Below are 17,657 nucleotides of genomic sequence, written 5' to 3'. Positions count from 1 at the left end.
TCCACATTAACAAAATTATATCATAATGAAGGAGAAAGCACAAACACCTGCTTCCAAAATCATAAATTGCCAAGAGAAACGATAAACAACAAACAACAAGAGCAGCAATTAAGCATAATTAATAATCAATCTTTAAAGAACTCAATGAGTTAAGTCTTGGGAAAGTTCAGCTATATTAAACAATTCCTTCTAATCTTGGATCATTGTCATACCTTTTTTCTGTTTTTACAAATTGGGAACACTGAGCCTGCCTAACTTTCAGCTATATACACGAGTGTCAGACTTCAACCTACGTTGCTGAAGTCATATGGTAAAAGAATTTAAAGAACGATAACTAACCAATTGTGGCAACGAGATGGGCCGCCTGATGGTCATTCATCTTTCATTGAGAGTTCATGTCTTTTTCTCTGCCCAACTTCCACAAGCAATGTCAAAAGAGCCTCACACACTTGGGCTGCATCTGCTTCAGATGGATCATCCTTCAATGATGAATAAACCATCCAGGCATGATCTAATTTGCGTTTTGGCCGCACCACGACAGATCCAGGGACTTCAGCATCACAGCGCGTCACGAGTCCATCACTCTTCTCACCGTACCTCACCTGAAGCAACTGGGCACATGCAGCCATTGCAGCACCAAGGGGCATGACCACAGGCAGCCTTGCAGGCTGGCCAGCAGAGAGGGGAGCCATCAATGGTAGCTCCGCATGAGCAACATGAGATAATGTTGCGAGAACAGCAGGACTGATGCCAGCTTCAGTGTGGAAGGAAACAACAGGAAGCTCCCTCGGTAAATGGTGTTTCTTCAAAAATTCCTTCCTCCTCTCGTAAGTCAAGTCTTCCAAAGCTTGCATGTCCCCCTTTACATCGAAGTGTTTCATGTGAAGATTGTCAGAAAAATAAAATGTGAAGGGCTACAAATTATTAAAAGATAATGCAAACTACACTAGAAAGGAGACTCGTCTCTGATACAAACCCCTCTTCTAGGAAAGAGGTAACAATCACTAGAATTCCAAAGCAGGAGCTGAATTCCTCCCATGGAAACTCAGAAATTGCAACTAACATCATTGCATATGATCATGCCTTCAATTATTTATAGACACTCAAGAGCAAAGAAAATGTGTAATAGACCATTCCCATATGCGTACCTTAATCACTTTACAAATTAGAATCTCCATAAGTTTACGTAGATTAACATAATCACCAAGCTGTCCTTGTCTCAAGATATCTGACGCTATAGGGCTTCCACCATATGGACTCTGAGCCAATGCCAACCCAGCAACCTTATCTTTCAAGTCAGACCAATATATAGATAAAGCAGCCGCTGCATCTACTCCCCCTTTGCTATGTCCAAGAAGCAAAACACGTTTCTTGGAACCCCAATAAATTTCCTCAATGTAATCTTTGATCTCTCTGGCATTTTTCTCAACTGAAGCCTGATTAGTGATTGTCCAATGTTCAGTAAAGACAAGAAAAGAACAAAAAAGTGCAAGTGAAGACTAATTACAGATACCTCACTGTGAATCTTGGCAATATGACAAGTCAGACCCATCTTTGAGAAACTTGTTTTTGTACTGACAAAATAAAGAGGTCCATGGTTGCTGAAAAGACCTGCCAAATATGAAAATGACAAGAACTGAGAAATTAAGTAACATAGAAATATTGAATCTGGACTTGAAAAAAGGAGATATTAAAACAACATAACTCAAACATCCCTCACCATATCTACCATTTGCGTCACACCAACCAATGACATCAAACTTCACCATTCAAAAAAATTAAGTTCACGGTTAAATTTTGAATTTCAACTCAGGAGTCAACTTCAGCTATGGTTCCATTTTAGGATATCCTTAGTTCCAAGTAAAAGTTTCGATAACTGAAATTAGTCAGTCAACTTCCCAGGCAGAATCATAATCACTTGCTATGTCTAATATGAAGTGCAGGCAACTATCGATGAACTGGCATTCTTGATTTCACTTCTGAAAGGTATATAATATGCTTCATAGCTGATATGAGATAGACCATTTGGTAGGCACTCATATACTTGGTGGGGAAGTCAAACACGATTAAGTATGGGTTTGGTAACCCTATTTTACGAAAGGATACCTGTTCCCCCTATATTTTGTAAGAAACAATTTTTTGGTGTTTTAACCTGTTTACACAAAACCTTTAGTCATCCAAGGTATTTTCCTAAAAAAATACTGTAAAAAATAGTATCTATGTTCTTATCTCTACTTGAGTAAATCAGATTCAACATTATTCTCTTGCCCCTGCCCCCCTTACAATTTCTACATTTTTTCTTCTCTTGCAATGTATCAGGAGGAAAAATCACAAAGGTACCTGGAACCAATAAATAAACCATCGAGCTTGGCAGTTTGTGCAGACCATGCCTGACAAAAGGAGAGCCAATTGTATCAAGAAGTGCATAACCATGCTAGGAAACAATAGCCATATGAAGATACAAAGCAGCCCATTTTACCTAATATTGTCAAGAATTTCCGTAAACCTCTCAGTTCCATCTTCAACTGAAGGCATCTCTGGATCACACTTTAGCCATCCTATATCGTCTGCAGATCCACGAACAGTCCTCCGTGCTCTTTCAATAAGCCTGAAATTTTTTTTATTAGAAAGATTGGAACAATTTATTACTCCTACGATACCCATAACAAAAATTGCTTCTGCACTGGCTAATAAGCAACACAGCTAGGATGGCCACTGGAAAAAGAAAAAAAGGGGGAAGATGATTATCCAAAATGCTCCAAAAATTTTAAATTAAGGAGAAGTATGTTCCATATTCACCATCCTGTATCTTTTAAATCAATTATGTCCGCCAACCCCCCCCCCCCCCCTTCCCCACTTACACACACAGAAAATTGCAGTGGAGAAAAGAATTGTTAAAACTGACAGACTGAGGAACCTTGTAAATTGAAATATTTGACCTTTTTTAAGCATCATAAGTAACTACTACGATTTTATAATATTATAAAGTATGGGATGATATCTTAAAACCACAATCCATTTTCGCAAATTTTCTTACTAAAACATCCATAATTAAGCATAAGGAATCAGTACCCTTGAAAAATCGAAATCCCATTTTGCCCAGTCTGATTTGATTGTACAATTGCATCAGTATTTTCAGATAGATCTCCGGCAGAGGCCCTTGCTACTCCAACATGGTTAGCAGGGGCAGTAGTTGCAGAACTAGAGGATTCAAACGATGTTGAGCTGCTTCCAGTTGCAGATGGATGATCACTAATCACAGACTCCTCAGGCCGTCCAGAAGAAAATGTCACTAATTCTTGTGCATGTACAACGGAATCTGTCGAATCTCTAGCAGCAGGTTCCACTGCAACATTGCCAGAAGCATTGCAATGAAAACATCCACAATTCATTGATTAACTCAATGAGAAGAAGAAATAGGACCAAAAAGAAATGAAGAACGCTACTTCAAGTTTGATTTATCAGCAAGTTCCACACAAAAATGAGATAAGTAACTCTTCGAAGGCTAATGATTAAGTTCCAGAAAATAAAAAAGGAATCAAAATGAAAAAATAAAATGAAACTTCTGTAGATAATATTGATGAAAAAAATGGGAGAAACACAAGACAGACAGAGAGAACTTACCAGAATAATCAGAAAAACAACCAGTTAAGTAAGTAGTTGTTTGTGCAAGATAAGAAGCAGCTTCATTTAGAGCTGGTAAAGAGGTAAATAATTGAGGAATAATCCCATCAAATCCCAGACCATCATTTTGTGCCTGACAACAGGGTTGCTGTTACTTTTACTTCAAGGTAAAGTAAGGATGGAAAAGGTGTTAATGTGATTTACCAAAAAAACTATAACAACAATGTACCCAGAAAAACAGAGCCATAACACCAAGTTATGAAGTTACAGAAACTAAATGTTCTTGCAAAAGATGATCTTATATCAAAGATAAAAGGCTGAAGAGAAAGCTTGCATCAAACTATATGTTAGCAACAACATCAGTTCCAATTGAGACAAGATGCACAGAAAAAACACCACCTGAAACCATACTAGAAGGAAGAAGATCTATAGGAGTGAAAGCAGAATTCTAGTACGTTATAATCTTACACTAGTGCCCAAAGCAGCCTAAACATTTTGCAAAATGATTCACAACCCAGGAAATCCTAAAAAGGAAATTCTAACATCCGTTTTACTCTTACATGATCTATCTATTGAAAATAGGAAACCTCATGCAGATATGAATAAAAAACAATTTCAAAAATCCGTGTGCACATTGAATAAACATTGTCCTTACCACCAATGGTGTGCTTGATTCGTCATTTCTGCACCTTTCAGCTTCCCTCATTGAGATCAACCTCTAAATAACCAATAAGGTACAAACGAAAAAAAAGTTAGATTCCTAATAAAAAACCACTCACAAAGGAAATATAGTTAAGTTAGAGATAAAAAAATGCCTTGAAGAAGAGCAATCCAAGCCTTATTAATCTAAGTTTCGGGCAGAGCATTCCCATGATAGAATAATTCACTTCCAAAAGCCTAAGACTAGAAAACTATGCAGTTATTAAACCTTCCACAAATCATTATTCGATTCTTTCATTTCTGTATTACTAATTCTTAAACCCTAGATCGTTCGCATTGAAAGATTCGATGGACAACGTGTTTCAACTTACTTGAAAAGAAAAAATTTAAGCAAAATGTATAAGAAAGATAAAAGAGGAAAGGAAATAATAATCAAATAATTAAAAATAAGAAAAATTATTTATTCGATGCAAATTCATCAAGCACTTACCCGAAGCCTCCTCGAGCAATCAATAATCCGTTCAATCTTCGCAGGTACTGGATTGCTAGTAATTTTCCCACCTCTTCAGTATCGTAGATTCGATCATTTTCAACACGTATAGCAGATTCTTAACGGCAAAGAAGAGTGGGAAGCTGTATGACGTCGTTTGAAACACTTTTACTGATATTGGGCCGTAAATCGAACGGAAAGGGAAAATTTTTATTCGGTTGGGCCTTGATTTGCTTTTACCCCCCAGCTAGAGAATCTCATTAATGGGCCATAAGTCCAATATTTTTGTTTTATATAAATAATAATAATAAAACAAAATTCTTCGACTTTCTATCTTTTTTTTTCATTTTTTTAATTGTCTTAAAATTAAGTCTTTTTCAGATAATTAATGATTTTTTATTTTTTTTCATGTTAAAAAACATTAAACATATATATTATAAAAAATTTTAAATTTTAATATAAAATATATTAAAATCAAAGTTTTTGTAATTTCTGTGAAAGTCAAAGAGGAAAAAGAACAAAGGGAGTAGTTGCTTTTTCTATGTAATTTGATAAAGATCTTATAGTGTAATTAGAGTATAAAAATAAGTTTTTTCCACATTTAACTTTACAAAGTGAAAGAAAATAACAAAAATTAATCAATTATTAAAGATAAACCAAACAATAAAAATTGGAGAATACCAGTATTAATAGGAATATACCATGGATTGAGACTTGAGAGAGTAATTGAAGATTTTTATGTTTCTTAGTTACTGATTTAAACTGAGCAGAATATGAATATATAGCTAGCAAGTTTGACATAAATGACTAGAAATCCAAGTACGTGCAACTCTGCAACATGAATGTTGATTACAGGCTGCGAAGAAGAATGCCTTCAAATGTGATTCCAGGACCAAATGCTAACGCAAGGCCCCATTCTTCGCCTCCCTCTGCCTTTAACTCCTCCCTCATGTATTCCATGACATAGAAAATGGTGTTGCTGCTAACATTCCCGTAGTCCATCAATGCTCTCCTGCTGCATTCCAGTTTCCCATTGTTCAGTTTGAGAGTGTTCTCCAAGCGGTTCAGTATTGCTGGTCCTCCAGGATGCACAGCCCAAAACAAGTCGTTGAATTCTGTCAGGTTAGCCTTTGACACGAGTTTCCTGCAGAATTCCTCGATGTTGTCTTCAATCTTCTGAGGGAGGTCTCTTCCGAGTTTGAAGTTTATGCCCTCTTCAGAGAGGCGCCCATCGATGACATTCTGTGTTCCTGGCAGGAACTGTTGGACTGCATAGTTGAGTTCCATGAAAGGAGATTCCGAGTTGGTTATTGGATCGGTTCCAATGATCACTGCTGCTGCTCCATCACCAAAAAGTGCTGCACCAACAAGGTCATAAGGGCGGGCTTTGTTTGGAGGTCGAAAACCAAGGATGGTGGTTTCAGAGGTAGTTAACAGAATACGACTTCCTGGATTGTTTTCAGCTATGTCCTTGGCTACCCGAAGGCCAGTGACACCACCATAGCAACCAAGAAAATAGAGCATCACCCGGTTAACATCATTCTTTAGGCCAAGTTGGCTAGCAAGGTAAAGATCACCACCAGGTAAGCGTATCTCACTGGAAGAAACATAGATGATATGGGTGATATCAGTAGCAGGCCTTCCCCATTCCTTTATGCAAGCTAGGCTTGCTTCCAGTGCCATCTCAACAACTGCAGGGTTTGCTATTTCAAGCCTTTGTTTGATTGTTGATGAGCCCTCGGTTGCCAGTTCTGGGTATTTGTCCAAAATCTCCTTGCACATGACCGTGTACCTAGTCTTTACAGTTGTTGTTTTACCTACCAAAGACAACAAACGAGACATGCATGATGAGCCAAATATATTATAAGTGGGAACACCATGTCTGTCTGCCAAATTTAGCCATTTGATGGAAGGCAGAGATAGAAATTTGCTTACATAAACGTTCCAGTTTCTCTTTGATGGAGGCATCTTCACATTTTGTATCACGAATGTAGCCTTCCACCAAGCATTCTTGAGGAATGAGTTGACTTGGAAACGCCTTGCCCATTGCAAGCACCGTTGCCTTCCCTGATGTGGAAGCACGCCTAAGCCGATGCCTAGGAGCACCATTACTGTCAGTTTTTGACATCTTTAGGAGGCCTACAAAGAAGACACTGACTAGATTCTTGACAAAAACTTTAATGTAGGTGTTTCCATGAGCAGAGAATATAAAGGAGAGGTTAGCTTGTTCTTGGAGAGAGTTTGGTTTCAAGAAAGCCTATCATGGAAAGAGAAAATTGGTTACTTTATTAGGGTTTGGTGATAATTTGGGCAACTGTTGTTAGAAGTGTGAAGGCTCTGGATGTAGCATTCTTTTCCATTTCTTTTCCTTTAGAATGACCTAATTGTAGTTTACAACATACCTTCCATTTTGGCATGCGTAAGAAAGATAAAGAATTATAATTCAATTTGGGGGAGAACCTTTCTTCACTCTCTTCTGATCAACAAAAGAAAAAACAAAAAATGCCAGAAAAATCTTAACAAATTATAGGCCAATGTATCTCTCTCTCTCTCTCTCTCTCTCTCTCTCTCTATTTTGTTATCTCCTTTACATACAAATTAGAACCCATCTAGTGGCCATGATTTTTAGCCCTCGGGAGAATGCCTATCCTTCTTTTGAGTGAGTCTGGAATGCCGCAGAAGAAGACAGCCAAATGATAATCAGTGGATTTATAGAAGACTTCAGCCATATGCCTGACTTCGTGCAATCTGATCCACCTTGATTACCTACTATGGATGAAGCTTGTGACGAATATAATATTTTCCAAGTACAATGTTCAATCTATGTATTGAGACATTTAGCTATGAAAATTCTGAATTATACCTGCAAGATATGAGAAATAAACCATGTAAAAGACAAATTATATCTACACTCAAGCAGGGATTAATGATATCAATCGATCTAAATCAAAGAAATGTCATCTTAGCAGTAAGATGCTTGATGTCCAACCTAATGAGGCATTTTTGACAGTTGACTCACATTAGAGTCTTGAAGAACTGAGAAGTGAAACTATCTGAAGACTCCTGCCTGTTTCCAATGCTAATACTTCAGTATAAAAATCCTGTAGTTTAGATGCTCGTTCTAGATTACCTGGTCTGCCATTTTTGGAAAGAGTAAATGGACTTACTTAGGAGTTATTGCTGCTGAAATTTCTCTATCCTAGTGATGAGTTTTAGAGAAGCATCATTACAGTGCTGCTGGTTTGGGCATCCTCTTTGATACGAACTCAGCTTCATCTAACCTTCCTCCTGCTTCTAAGGCAATTTTCAAATTCTCAAGGCATCTCAACTGTTGATGTTTTCCTCTCTCCACCAGTTCATAGTACAAACCAAATGCTTCTGAAAGTCTCTTGCTGTTACAAAGACCTTCTATAACCATGCTGCACATTTCAATATCAACACTCTTGTGCTTTTCCAAACTAAATTGCAACATCTTGCATGCCTCTAAAAGTTTTCCACTCTGACAAAGGAAACCAACTAGTTCTTCCATCTCAACCACATAGCCATTATCATAAAGTAATCCAATAATTTGAAATGCTTTATCTTGCAACCGTCTTGCAAAGAGCAATTTTGCAGTCTGTGTTGACAGATTGACATTTTGTCTAATTCTTGTGTCCAGCATTAGAGTTACCAAACTGGCTGCCTCTTGAGCACAACTCTTTTTCAAAAGTTCTGCAAGTATAGAATGAACAGAAGATGTTTGAGGGAGATGCGAACTCTTCAGCATCTTCTCTAGGGTCAGGTGAGCAAGAAGAGGTTCACCCTTCTGCAAGAGACCACTAATCAGTGAGTCATAGATCTCAAAACCAGGTTCAAAATCTCTTCTCAACATCAAGACCAAGAGCTCATAACCATCTTTAAACGTACCTTCCCTGCAGTGCCCTAAGATCAAAGTCTTGTAAGCAGGAGGGTCTTGTCTTCCCCTCTTCATTAGCTGCCTAAACACTATCTCAGCTTTCTTAGTTTTTCCATTTCCACATAAATACTCAAACATGGGATTATATGCTGCAACAAGAGGTGTACAACCCACATCACTTAACAATATCTCCTTCTCTGCTAGCTCATCAAAGAACTCCTCTGCCTTTTCAAAATCCCCTCTTTGACACAAACTCCTGATGATAACACTATAAGTTGCTGAATCTGGTAGCACATTCAATTCAGACATCCTTTTGAACACATTCAATGCTTCATCCATGTTTTCAGCATTGCAGTGTGCATTTATTAACGTGTTTAAAGTGCAAGTATCTGGAACAAATCTTCCATCTTCCCCCATTCCCTCCAAAATTTCTTTTATCTTTTCGTATTCATGGACCTCAGAGAGCCCTTTAATTAAAGTATTGTAAGTAATCCTATTCGGTCTCAACCGTCGACTAATCATCTCTTTGAAAACAACCAAAGCTTCATCAATCTCTTGCTTCATACAATACCCTCTAACCAAAGTAGTATAAGTAACAACATTAGGATTCAAATCCAAGCTTTTCTTGCTCATACCTCTCACCACATTGCGTGCAATGCCAACCTTTCCCGCCCTACACAATCCATCAACAATTGTATTATAAGTAACAACATCAGGATCACATTTAAATCGTTCCATTTCCTTGAAAAACCGAAACCCCTCATCAACCATTGAATTCATACAAAACCCCCTAATTAAAATGTTAAAGGTATAAACATCCGGAGAAACTCCATACGTACTAAGCATTTCATCGAACACACTCTTTGCCATATTAGTACGTCCCCTTTTAAGCAAAATCATCAAAAGATTATTGAATGAAACAACCGAAGGAGACACACCAATGCCTTTCATAGTTTCAAAGACCTTAATAGACTCTTGGAACAGCCCAGCTTTACCATAGCTCCTAATCAAGCTGTTAAAGAACTGGTCCTCAAGTTTAACAGACCCATTAGACCTTTTCTCAATTGAAAGCAATAAATTACGAGCTGCATTGAGATTCCTTTCTTTACCCAATATTTCAAGTATCAAGAAAAAGGATTGAGCATTGTGAGGGAAGCCCATTTTTTGAACCCAGTCGAAGAATTGGAGAGCTTTAGATGGAGCTTTAATGAGGCGGAGAGTTTGCAAAACAGTGGTTTTAGAAAGAGAAGGAGATAGAGAAGAAAGAGAGGACTCAAGCTCACTTGACCATGGCGTGGAGTTGATGACACGAGCCATGGATTTTGCTCTCTTGGTTTTGGTAGATGATTTTGCTTTATCATCCCATCCCCGCTTCTGTTCATCGGCACCGTCACTATGGGTCTTGCTTTGACGAGAGGAGAAGCACCTATGTTTCCGTTTTCAGTTACAAGATTAGTCATTAAGAAACGAAACAAAAAAGGAGGAATAGAAAAGGAAATGTCAAAAGGATACCTACCTGAGAACAGAACGAAGCTGAGAATGGTATAAGAAGAGTTGCTTGCCTGCACGATGGTGAGAACGAAGACTAAGCGCCATTCCCGTGACATAAACATACTACAACGAATTATTTTATTTCATTAGTCAAAACTGGTTGGTTTCTATCTCTATTGTATCAAAGTAATTAAACCAAAAGAGGAACATCTTCTGTTTTTAATAGAGAATAAGCAACAGGCTATGCGAGAAAGTATGATTTTAAACTAGGCAATGAACCAAAGTTGCCCAGGTGTACAAGGGGTCTTCTGCAAGCCGGAAGCGGTCCAGTACGGAACCACCATCTACTTTGATAGGTCGATGCCTCGACGGCTCCCTTTTCTAGCTATCAGGTGCTGAAATAGATTCTACAGTTGAATATTTGCAAAGAGAAGCACCCCTCATGGTTCTCATGACTTTTGATGATGCCAGGCCTTACTGCCTAGGTTGATGATTGTTTGAACTAGTCCCGGCATTGACCACAAAATTCATGAGCTCTTGAAATTAGTACAAATACATTTTCTTTACATGGAAAACAAAAAAAATATCTGTACATTACCATAACTGAAATGCAAAGATAGCAACATTATGCATCTTAGACTAAAAGAATCCGTACATATCCATACATCCCAGCCAATGCATCTACTTACAACATGTAGAATAATTCATTATACAAACACAGTCTATCTCCCTACTGTCATGGAAAAGATAAGCATAACACAGCTTGCAATATGGCAGAGACACAACTATAGAGGGCAAAGGACATAAACACCAAAACTCCTTCAGCATCAAGATCATCGACGGTAATAATACCTGCAAAAGGTAAATGAAGTTAATTCACCATATGTTTGCAAATAGAAAGATAGAGAGAAAAATAGGGAGAGATTGGGGAAGAGGCATACACAAAAATCTTTACACCATAAATAGAAGCATATTTTCGCAGAAGGCGTTCCACGGTGTACCACTGTGATCGATCTGATCCATCCTGATAACCAATACGCGGCATGTGTATTGAAGCTGTTAAAAGAAAAAAAGCAGGGGAGAAAACATTAGATGGCTCCAAATGGTTGAAGCAAGCAAAACTTGGGTTCTCCATAGCAGCAAATGAAAATTGAAATAATGCTTCATCCTATAATGTATGGGCTTGTTTCTTGACATTTTTGTGAATGAGATAAGCTGCACATGCATGAAAGAAAAAAATTACCCAAGTCGATTGCATCCTATAGGTAGTTTATGTGATGCAAGTATCTAGCATTTAAGACCGAAAATGGAACAAACAACAACTATTAATTTAGAAAGGGTCACATCATTCAATATTAAACGACAACTACTATATCTCCAACATTTTGGAGATATATATTAATGATGATGGAGGGTGATGCAAGATACATTACGTTTAAATGTCTTTACCCGAATTTTCAGCTGCTGAGAATGATGCCTTTGACAAGCAACATTCCAAATCAGGAATAGAGATGTCACTACGGGGAACTTTACGTCTTGGATTGTAAGATTGTACAACAGCCAAGGCTACCCACCATGGAGTATTATTTCCCTCGCAATCCTCTGCATGGCAGAAAATGGAGTAAGAGTAAGAAAACTAGAAACACGTGCCAAAACAAAAAGGTGAGTTCTCCAAGATATATAGCAGACCATTGATTCTTATAAGATGGAGATCACCAAGATGAAGGTCCTGAAATTCAGAAGCTCGTTCGTATGCATCAGGAATGCTAGCAGAAAGCTTTGCCAGAGCATCAAACATTCCACCATGACCCCAGTTTCCAGAATTATCAATACAACTGTCAAATGAACAATAAAATCAAAGATAAATATGAATAAGAGGCACAAATTCAACTTTTTAATAAACCCAGTGCAAATAAGGGGCCCATTAGTTCAGGTACTAAAAGGAACATAATACAAAGAACACACTTGCAAGCAATTAATGGTATGTCAAAAAACAGGGTGCAGAATCACTTCAAATATTAAGGCAAAAAACTGACTTTCAAATGTTATGTAAAGTATTGCAAATGATATGTATCCAAAAGAAAAGATATTGCAGATGATTTATTCTGTATTTAATGTTCACAAATGCTTCAACAAAAAAGTTCACAAATGAAAGTCAACCATCACATTAACTTGGCCATATTCGCAACCACTGCTGCAGTAAGGGCTCAATCTAAGATGAGTGAAAATTCAAAAGCAATGTCAACTAACAGTAACTTAACTTTACAATCACTATATTTATAAGCAACAGAGACAATTTGTTTAATCATGGAGGAAATTAACACCATTGTTAGTCCTTTAATGAGCATAATAATGAGAAAGCTAAGATGGATGAGTACAAGAAACTAACCTGAATATGACAGCAGGCTCAGATAGACAAACTTTTGATGGATCAGTACAATCTCCATAAACAAAAAGAACTGAACCTGAATCTGACATCATATCTCCATCCACTGGCAAAGGATCTTGGACAGACAGTGAATGGTATCCATGAGCTTCCCATCTAGTCTTCTTCTTCTCCTCTGCCTTCTTCTTTGCAGCCTCAACTTTCAGATGCCTGTCCTCAGGAAAATTCCTTCTCCTTTCCAACTCCATGATTTGATTATCACCTGACTGTGAGGCTGCCTTGAATTTTTCAACCCAGGAGAGATATGAAGCCTCATCAAGACCAGGATCCACAAAGAAAGAAGAACTCCCTTTCATGATAACATCATGGCCATCCATCAAATCCCCCGCATTAATCTCAAATTTGCCTAATGTTTGTTTATGACGCACTGCAATTACTTTCTCAGCCATAGCACTAAGCTCCGACGTCTTTAACTCATCTACTTTTTCATTATTGATCTCAGTAGGATCAAACATATGTAACCCAAAGATGATAGATCGCAAATCACCCATTTCAGCTCCTGCATTTTCTTTCCCCTCCTGTTCCATTACATGATCTCCTACAACATTATGACTAAGCTGCAGCTTCCTCTCTGCTCTCCGCATAATTACCTGCATTAATGCATCCAAATCCCAGAAGTAAGTATAATGGCCTTTAATTTTAATTGGTATATATATAAGATCTCACCTCTTCCACACTATGTTCCGTAACAAGGTTTATGGACAACACGTGATTCATTTGCCCTATTCGATGTGCTCGCTGCAGAGCCTGCTTGTCCACCTGAGGATTCCAATCTTGCTCATAGAATATAACCTGCTCTATCAAATGAAATTAGCTGAAAATCAAGAACATACGAATATAATAGTGAGAAAATAATGAACACATTTAGGATGTGCTTTAGAACAATTTTAAGAGGATGGTAGATCCATTTGCCCATCAATACATAGTTCCTTAATTTAAACACTAGTTTATACAATCAAATATCTAATTATAGTTGCACCCAACTAGAGTACTGAAAAGAAAAAAATGGATTCTGAAATGCATGGACAAAAGTATCCTAGCTCAAAATGTCAGTACCAATCCCACACATGAAAAGTTGAGAAAGTAGTCATCCATAAACTGGGATTGACAAAACTTACAGTATCAGCAGCTACAAGATTCAAGCCAACACCCCCAGCTCTTGTAGAGATCATGAAAATAAAAGCAGCATTTCGGTCAGATTCTGAATTCAAACTCCCTTCAGCTGATCGTTTGCTGAAACTTCTTATCGCAGCAAAGCGCTCTTCAGCTCGAATCGATCCATCAAGCCGCTCATAGGAATATTTTCGTAACTCCAAAAAATCCTACATTGCAATTTAGATATACTATTATAATTGGAAAAATACATAAACATAAGCAATCACACAGAAGCAATTATCAAACGCTTTGTGTTAGGGAAGACTAACCTGTAAAATGTCAAGTGTATGGGTCATCTGAGCAAAGAGAAGGACACGATGCCCAGAATCATATAGCTTCTTAAGTAGTTGATCCAAAACCATAAGCTTACCACCGCCCTGATCAGATTAAGAGAGTGATATGTGCATCTTAAAAAATAGATTTTTACTCTTTCCCCCACTGTGATAGGAGGGGTGGTGAAGGCAAAAGATGCAAAGTTTTTCAAACATTCTATTTTTACATTTTTGTTCTTCTTCAGGCATTTTGGTCTTGACAGACCATTAAACTTGATTTGAACTCATGATTAGAAAACCTTTATTCTAACAAAGTAATATGCAACAACACGATACCTGAACCAGGTGTTCACCCTCTTCATATGGCTCAGGCTCAATGCCAGGGAACAGGTACGGGTGGCTACATGCTTTTCTTAGCTGAATAACCTGCACAATAAGTGTTCAAATAACATTTCAAAAACAAAAAGAGATGAAAAAGGGGGCAAAATGAAACAGGAAGCATGCAGGTTGCAACATAACTTATGATGAGAACAATAAGTAAGACATGTAAGTGTTGAATTAATTAACTACTTTAAAAGTTTAAAAGACAAGAGCGCTCAGTAAGAAGGAATGCCTAGAGAAATTTGTGCCCTAAAATGGGCTATTTTTATTCCACAAGGCAGAAAAACTTAGAACTATAGTTTGTGCACCATCTCAAGAACTGCATGGATCAGAAGCAGCCATACAGATAATTGCTGTTATGTAAGAAAAAGCACCATTTAGAAGAATAAACAATCAGAGTAGAATTGGTGTTACTTGAGAAAAAGCACTATTTAGGAAGGGTTAATAATCAGAGTAAAACTGGTGTTAAATGAAAAAAAAAAAAAAGGGACTATCTAGAAGAGTAAACAATCCAAGTAGATCTTGCAGTACATTAAACTCAAATCATCATGTAATAAAGTTTGCTGGATCTATCAACCAGTAGCTACCACTTTCCAAGACATAGGTAGGCAGATTTTGCCAGTAGTGGAATAAATATCAGTCCCTCATAAGACTTCAATAATCCCAAAGGAAGAATAGCAGATTGACAACTCCAATATAATCTTCTGATATGAGAAAATGAGGTGACCATATAATGTTCAAGAAATGCAGATTTGGCAGCCTCGGGATTTATTAATACTAATCATACCACAATATCTACAGGTTCACTTTGTTCCTCTTCCCCCAACCAGAGGCAAGGGATAAATGTAAAAGCTTAGAAGTAAACATCAAAGCTGAAAAGTTAGGAATCTAACATACAATATTTTGTAATGACTGGTGACTAGACGATCCAGAAGATAAAGCAAGAAGTTTTGGAAGCTCCTTTCTTAGTATTGAAATATACACCTTCTTTTGCAGGCTAAGTAGCGGAGCCATCCTATCAAGAAAAAGCACATTAGCATCAGTGACTTAAAACAGGTAAGTTTTTCAATGAGTCAGCACAGAGAGAACTTACACAGTAATCTCAGTAAGAGGCGGGAGTACTAGATTTCCACATTCAATAAGTTTGGATTTTGTGCGTCGAAGCATAAAGGCTTGCAATATATACTTTAAACTCTTAAATTGTTCCTTGGTCTTAGATGGTGTTCCATCTGTTCAAGAAACCCAGAGAAAGGTGTAAGACATAAGCCGTGAAGCCCCTTATAAAGTCACTATGTCCATTCAAAAGCCAACAAGAAGGTGAGGAGGCAGCCATAGGAATTATGTAATTTGCAACTCTTCAAAAGTTGTAAATGCTAGATTCCAAGAAACAAGCAGATACGGAAGAAATACTAATCCATGACAAAGCCAGAGCTTAAAACTAGCTGAGAAAAGCAAGAATGGTTAAATGCTAGATCCAATATAGACACCATGCTCTTAAAGGACAAAACATAGACTCAGAAAAAATCCAAACTTATATACCTATGTAGGCAAAAATGAAAATAACCTGATGAAGAATCTCCAGCTTCTTTGAATGAAGAAAGAAACTGGTTTAGTGTGCCAAACACTGAGGGCATACAAAAATGCATCAAAGCCCAGAGTTCAGTGAGATTGTTCTGTATAGGTGTACCAGTCATCAACAACCGTCTTGGCATAAGAAAGCGATCAATAAGAACATTATACAGAACCTGTTAAGGTTTACAAATCGGAATGTCTTATTTCACCAACGTAGATCAAACTTACAAAGAAATTAATACATACACCATAATATCATAAATGAAGTGATTCATAAAAGAAAATGAAAGATAAATCAAGCTATCTTAACCATACACTGGAAGGATTTTTAAGCCTTTGAGCTTCATCAATTATAGCATAATGCCAGGGTATTTGAGAAAGAAAATCTTGATCCATCAATGCTATGTCATATGTTGTCAAGAGCACATCAAAGGGTAAGGACAAAACCTGCAAATAAAACGGAAAATTCCTCAAGTATATGGCTAAAGAGAAAACTAATAATTCAATACACTCAGAACCAGAATAAAACAATAATTTCACCAGATTTTAAACAGAACAGTAATTCTGATCTTCTAAATCTCACAGCAAGAAACTCACATTGGATGATGACGACTTCTCTTCTACATGCTCATATATAGTCTTGCGTATACTTTGCCGGTGTTCTTTCTCACCGACATACCTAAGAACTTCTAATTTAGGAGTGAATTTAACTATCTCTGACACCCAACCATCTGTCACACTTAAAGGACAAAGCACCACTGCAAAATGATTTAATCATTCAACAACAATGAGAAATCAGGGATAAATGGTAACACAAAAAACCCAAAATTTCTCAAGATTAAACAAAAAGGTTTAACTCACAAAATGGCCCAGGTGACTTCTGGTGGACCTTCAAATAGCTCAGGAAAGAAATAGCTTGAAGAGTCTTCCCTAGTCCCATCTGTCCATAATTTTCAAATTATGGTAATTAAAAAATTATTTAGCGGGAAGATGACCGTTGAATTTGAAAACTTTGATTCAATGTTGAAAAGAAGACATACCTCATCCCCTGTGATTTAAATTCAAGAAATACAAATAAAAAATTAGAATCTAAATATTTCAACGAAAATACTAAAAATAATAATAAACAAAGAAAAACAACTATAAAGACAAATAAAAGAAAAAGGGCCTACCAAGAACAACGTTGACGCCGAGAACATATCTCCGAATAAGCCAAGAAACTCCGTCGACTTGGTGAGGTTTCAGCGTCGCCGTGACTCCAAATTCTGCACAATCCACCGCCGTGTCTCCGGCGCGTGAATCGTACGCAATAACGATTTTCGCTGCGGCTTTAAGTCTCTGTTCGTAATTCATCTACCTCTTTTGGTATCAGTATATTTTTTATGATGTTTTGAGTAAGAGAAATGGCGGTGGATTTTGAAAAGTGAAAGCGTGGGACGAAAGCCAAAAGTCTCAACGGCCAAAGAGGAGGGGAAAACACTGCAATGACCAAAACAGGCCTCCTCATGGATTCTTAAACGACGCCGTTTAGGTATTCGAGATGCGCCAACGATCTATCGGTGCCGATCCACGTGGCTGTCATCTGGTTCGTTGGGTCGTGGGGTGGACGTATTGTCCAGCACGCAGAAAGGCCGGCTCAAAAATAACCCAATTAACCAGAGAAAAATGGAA

The 17,657-nt window shown here is 37.6% G+C and overlaps 4 protein-coding genes across 4 annotated transcripts; all 4 read right to left on the bottom strand.

Moving 5' to 3' along the window:
• Positions 1-108: 108 nt before the first annotated feature.
• On the bottom strand, positions 109-4,881 carry LOC18614408 (alpha/beta-Hydrolases superfamily protein). The gene is made up of 9 exons (XM_007052165.3): positions 4,775-4,881; positions 4,280-4,342; positions 3,625-3,757; positions 3,073-3,346; positions 2,480-2,608; positions 2,341-2,390; positions 1,514-1,611; positions 1,149-1,436; positions 109-860 (listed from the first exon to the last, which is right to left on the bottom strand). The coding sequence occupies exons 2-9, from the start codon at positions 4,328-4,330 to the stop codon at positions 372-374; spliced, it is 1,512 nt and encodes a 503-aa protein (XP_007052227.3). The 5' UTR covers positions 4,331-4,342; positions 4,775-4,881; the 3' UTR covers positions 109-371.
• Positions 4,882-5,481: 600 nt separating this feature from the next.
• Positions 5,482-6,963, bottom strand: LAP6 (Chalcone and stilbene synthase family protein). The gene is made up of 2 exons (XM_088808204.1): positions 6,710-6,963; positions 5,482-6,591 (listed from the first exon to the last, which is right to left on the bottom strand). The coding sequence occupies exons 1-2, from the start codon at positions 6,900-6,902 to the stop codon at positions 5,624-5,626; spliced, it is 1,161 nt and encodes a 386-aa protein (XP_088664330.1). The 5' UTR covers positions 6,903-6,963; the 3' UTR covers positions 5,482-5,623.
• A 384-nt stretch (positions 6,964-7,347) lies between these two features.
• On the bottom strand, positions 7,348-10,320 carry LOC148764834 (Tetratricopeptide repeat (TPR)-like superfamily protein). The gene is given in 4 exon segments (XM_088808200.1): positions 7,348-7,637; positions 7,764-8,020; positions 8,022-10,095; positions 10,186-10,320. Coding segments are annotated over 3 exon segments (2,226 nt in total). The 5' UTR covers positions 10,266-10,320; the 3' UTR covers positions 7,348-7,637; positions 7,764-7,948.
• Positions 10,282-17,552, bottom strand: ASG3 (SNF2 domain-containing protein / helicase domain-containing protein). Its single transcript, XM_007052162.3, has 17 exons — positions 17,159-17,552; positions 17,027-17,034; positions 16,848-16,926; positions 16,584-16,744; positions 16,302-16,433; positions 15,979-16,159; positions 15,508-15,643; positions 15,312-15,429; positions 14,370-14,459; positions 14,031-14,138; positions 13,725-13,928; positions 13,273-13,398; positions 12,550-13,196; positions 11,850-11,995; positions 11,610-11,762; positions 11,102-11,216; positions 10,282-11,012 (listed from the first exon to the last, which is right to left on the bottom strand). Exons 1-17 carry the CDS (start codon positions 17,337-17,339, stop codon positions 10,994-10,996), a joined length of 2,604 nt encoding a protein of 867 aa, XP_007052224.3. The 5' UTR covers positions 17,340-17,552; the 3' UTR covers positions 10,282-10,993.
• Between the last annotated feature and the right edge of the window lie 105 nt (positions 17,553-17,657).

Source organism: Theobroma cacao, chromosome 1, assembly GCF_053813885.1.
Source record: "Theobroma cacao isolate CCN51 chromosome 1, ASM5381388v1, whole genome shotgun sequence".
Lineage (NCBI taxonomy): Eukaryota > Viridiplantae > Streptophyta > Magnoliopsida > Malvales > Malvaceae > Theobroma > Theobroma cacao.
The sequence above is the reverse complement of the archived record's forward strand: the minus strand, read 5'-3'. Positions and strand labels throughout refer to the sequence as shown.

Coding starts and splice junctions, on each gene's coding strand:
- LOC18614408 (XM_007052165.3), bottom strand. CDS start 4,330: ATGAGGGAAGCTGAAAGGTGCAGAAATGACGAATCAAGCACACCATTG. Junction 3,347..3,624: donor TTGTTTTTCTGATTATTCTG/GTAAGTTCTCTC, acceptor GCAATGTTGCAG/TGGAACCTGCTGCTAGAGAT. Junction 1,437..1,513: donor TTGCCAAGATTCACAGTGAG/GTATCTGTAATT, acceptor ATCACTAATCAG/GCTTCAGTTGAGAAAAATGC.
- LAP6 (XM_088808204.1), bottom strand. CDS start 6,902: ATGTCAAAAACTGACAGTAATGGTGCTCCTAGGCATCGGCTTAGGCGT. Junction 6,592..6,709: donor AGAGAAACTGGAACGTTTAT/GTAAGCAAATTT, acceptor TGTCTTTGGTAG/GTAAAACAACAACTGTAAAG.
- ASG3 (XM_007052162.3), bottom strand. CDS start 17,339: ATGAATTACGAACAGAGACTTAAAGCCGCAGCGAAAATCGTTATTGCG. Junction 16,160..16,301: donor GGCTTAAAAATCCTTCCAGT/GTATGGTTAAGA, acceptor AAACCTTAACAG/GTTCTGTATAATGTTCTTAT. Junction 11,217..11,609: donor CTCAGCAGCTGAAAATTCGG/GTAAAGACATTT, acceptor TTCTTTTAACAG/CTTCAATACACATGCCGCGT.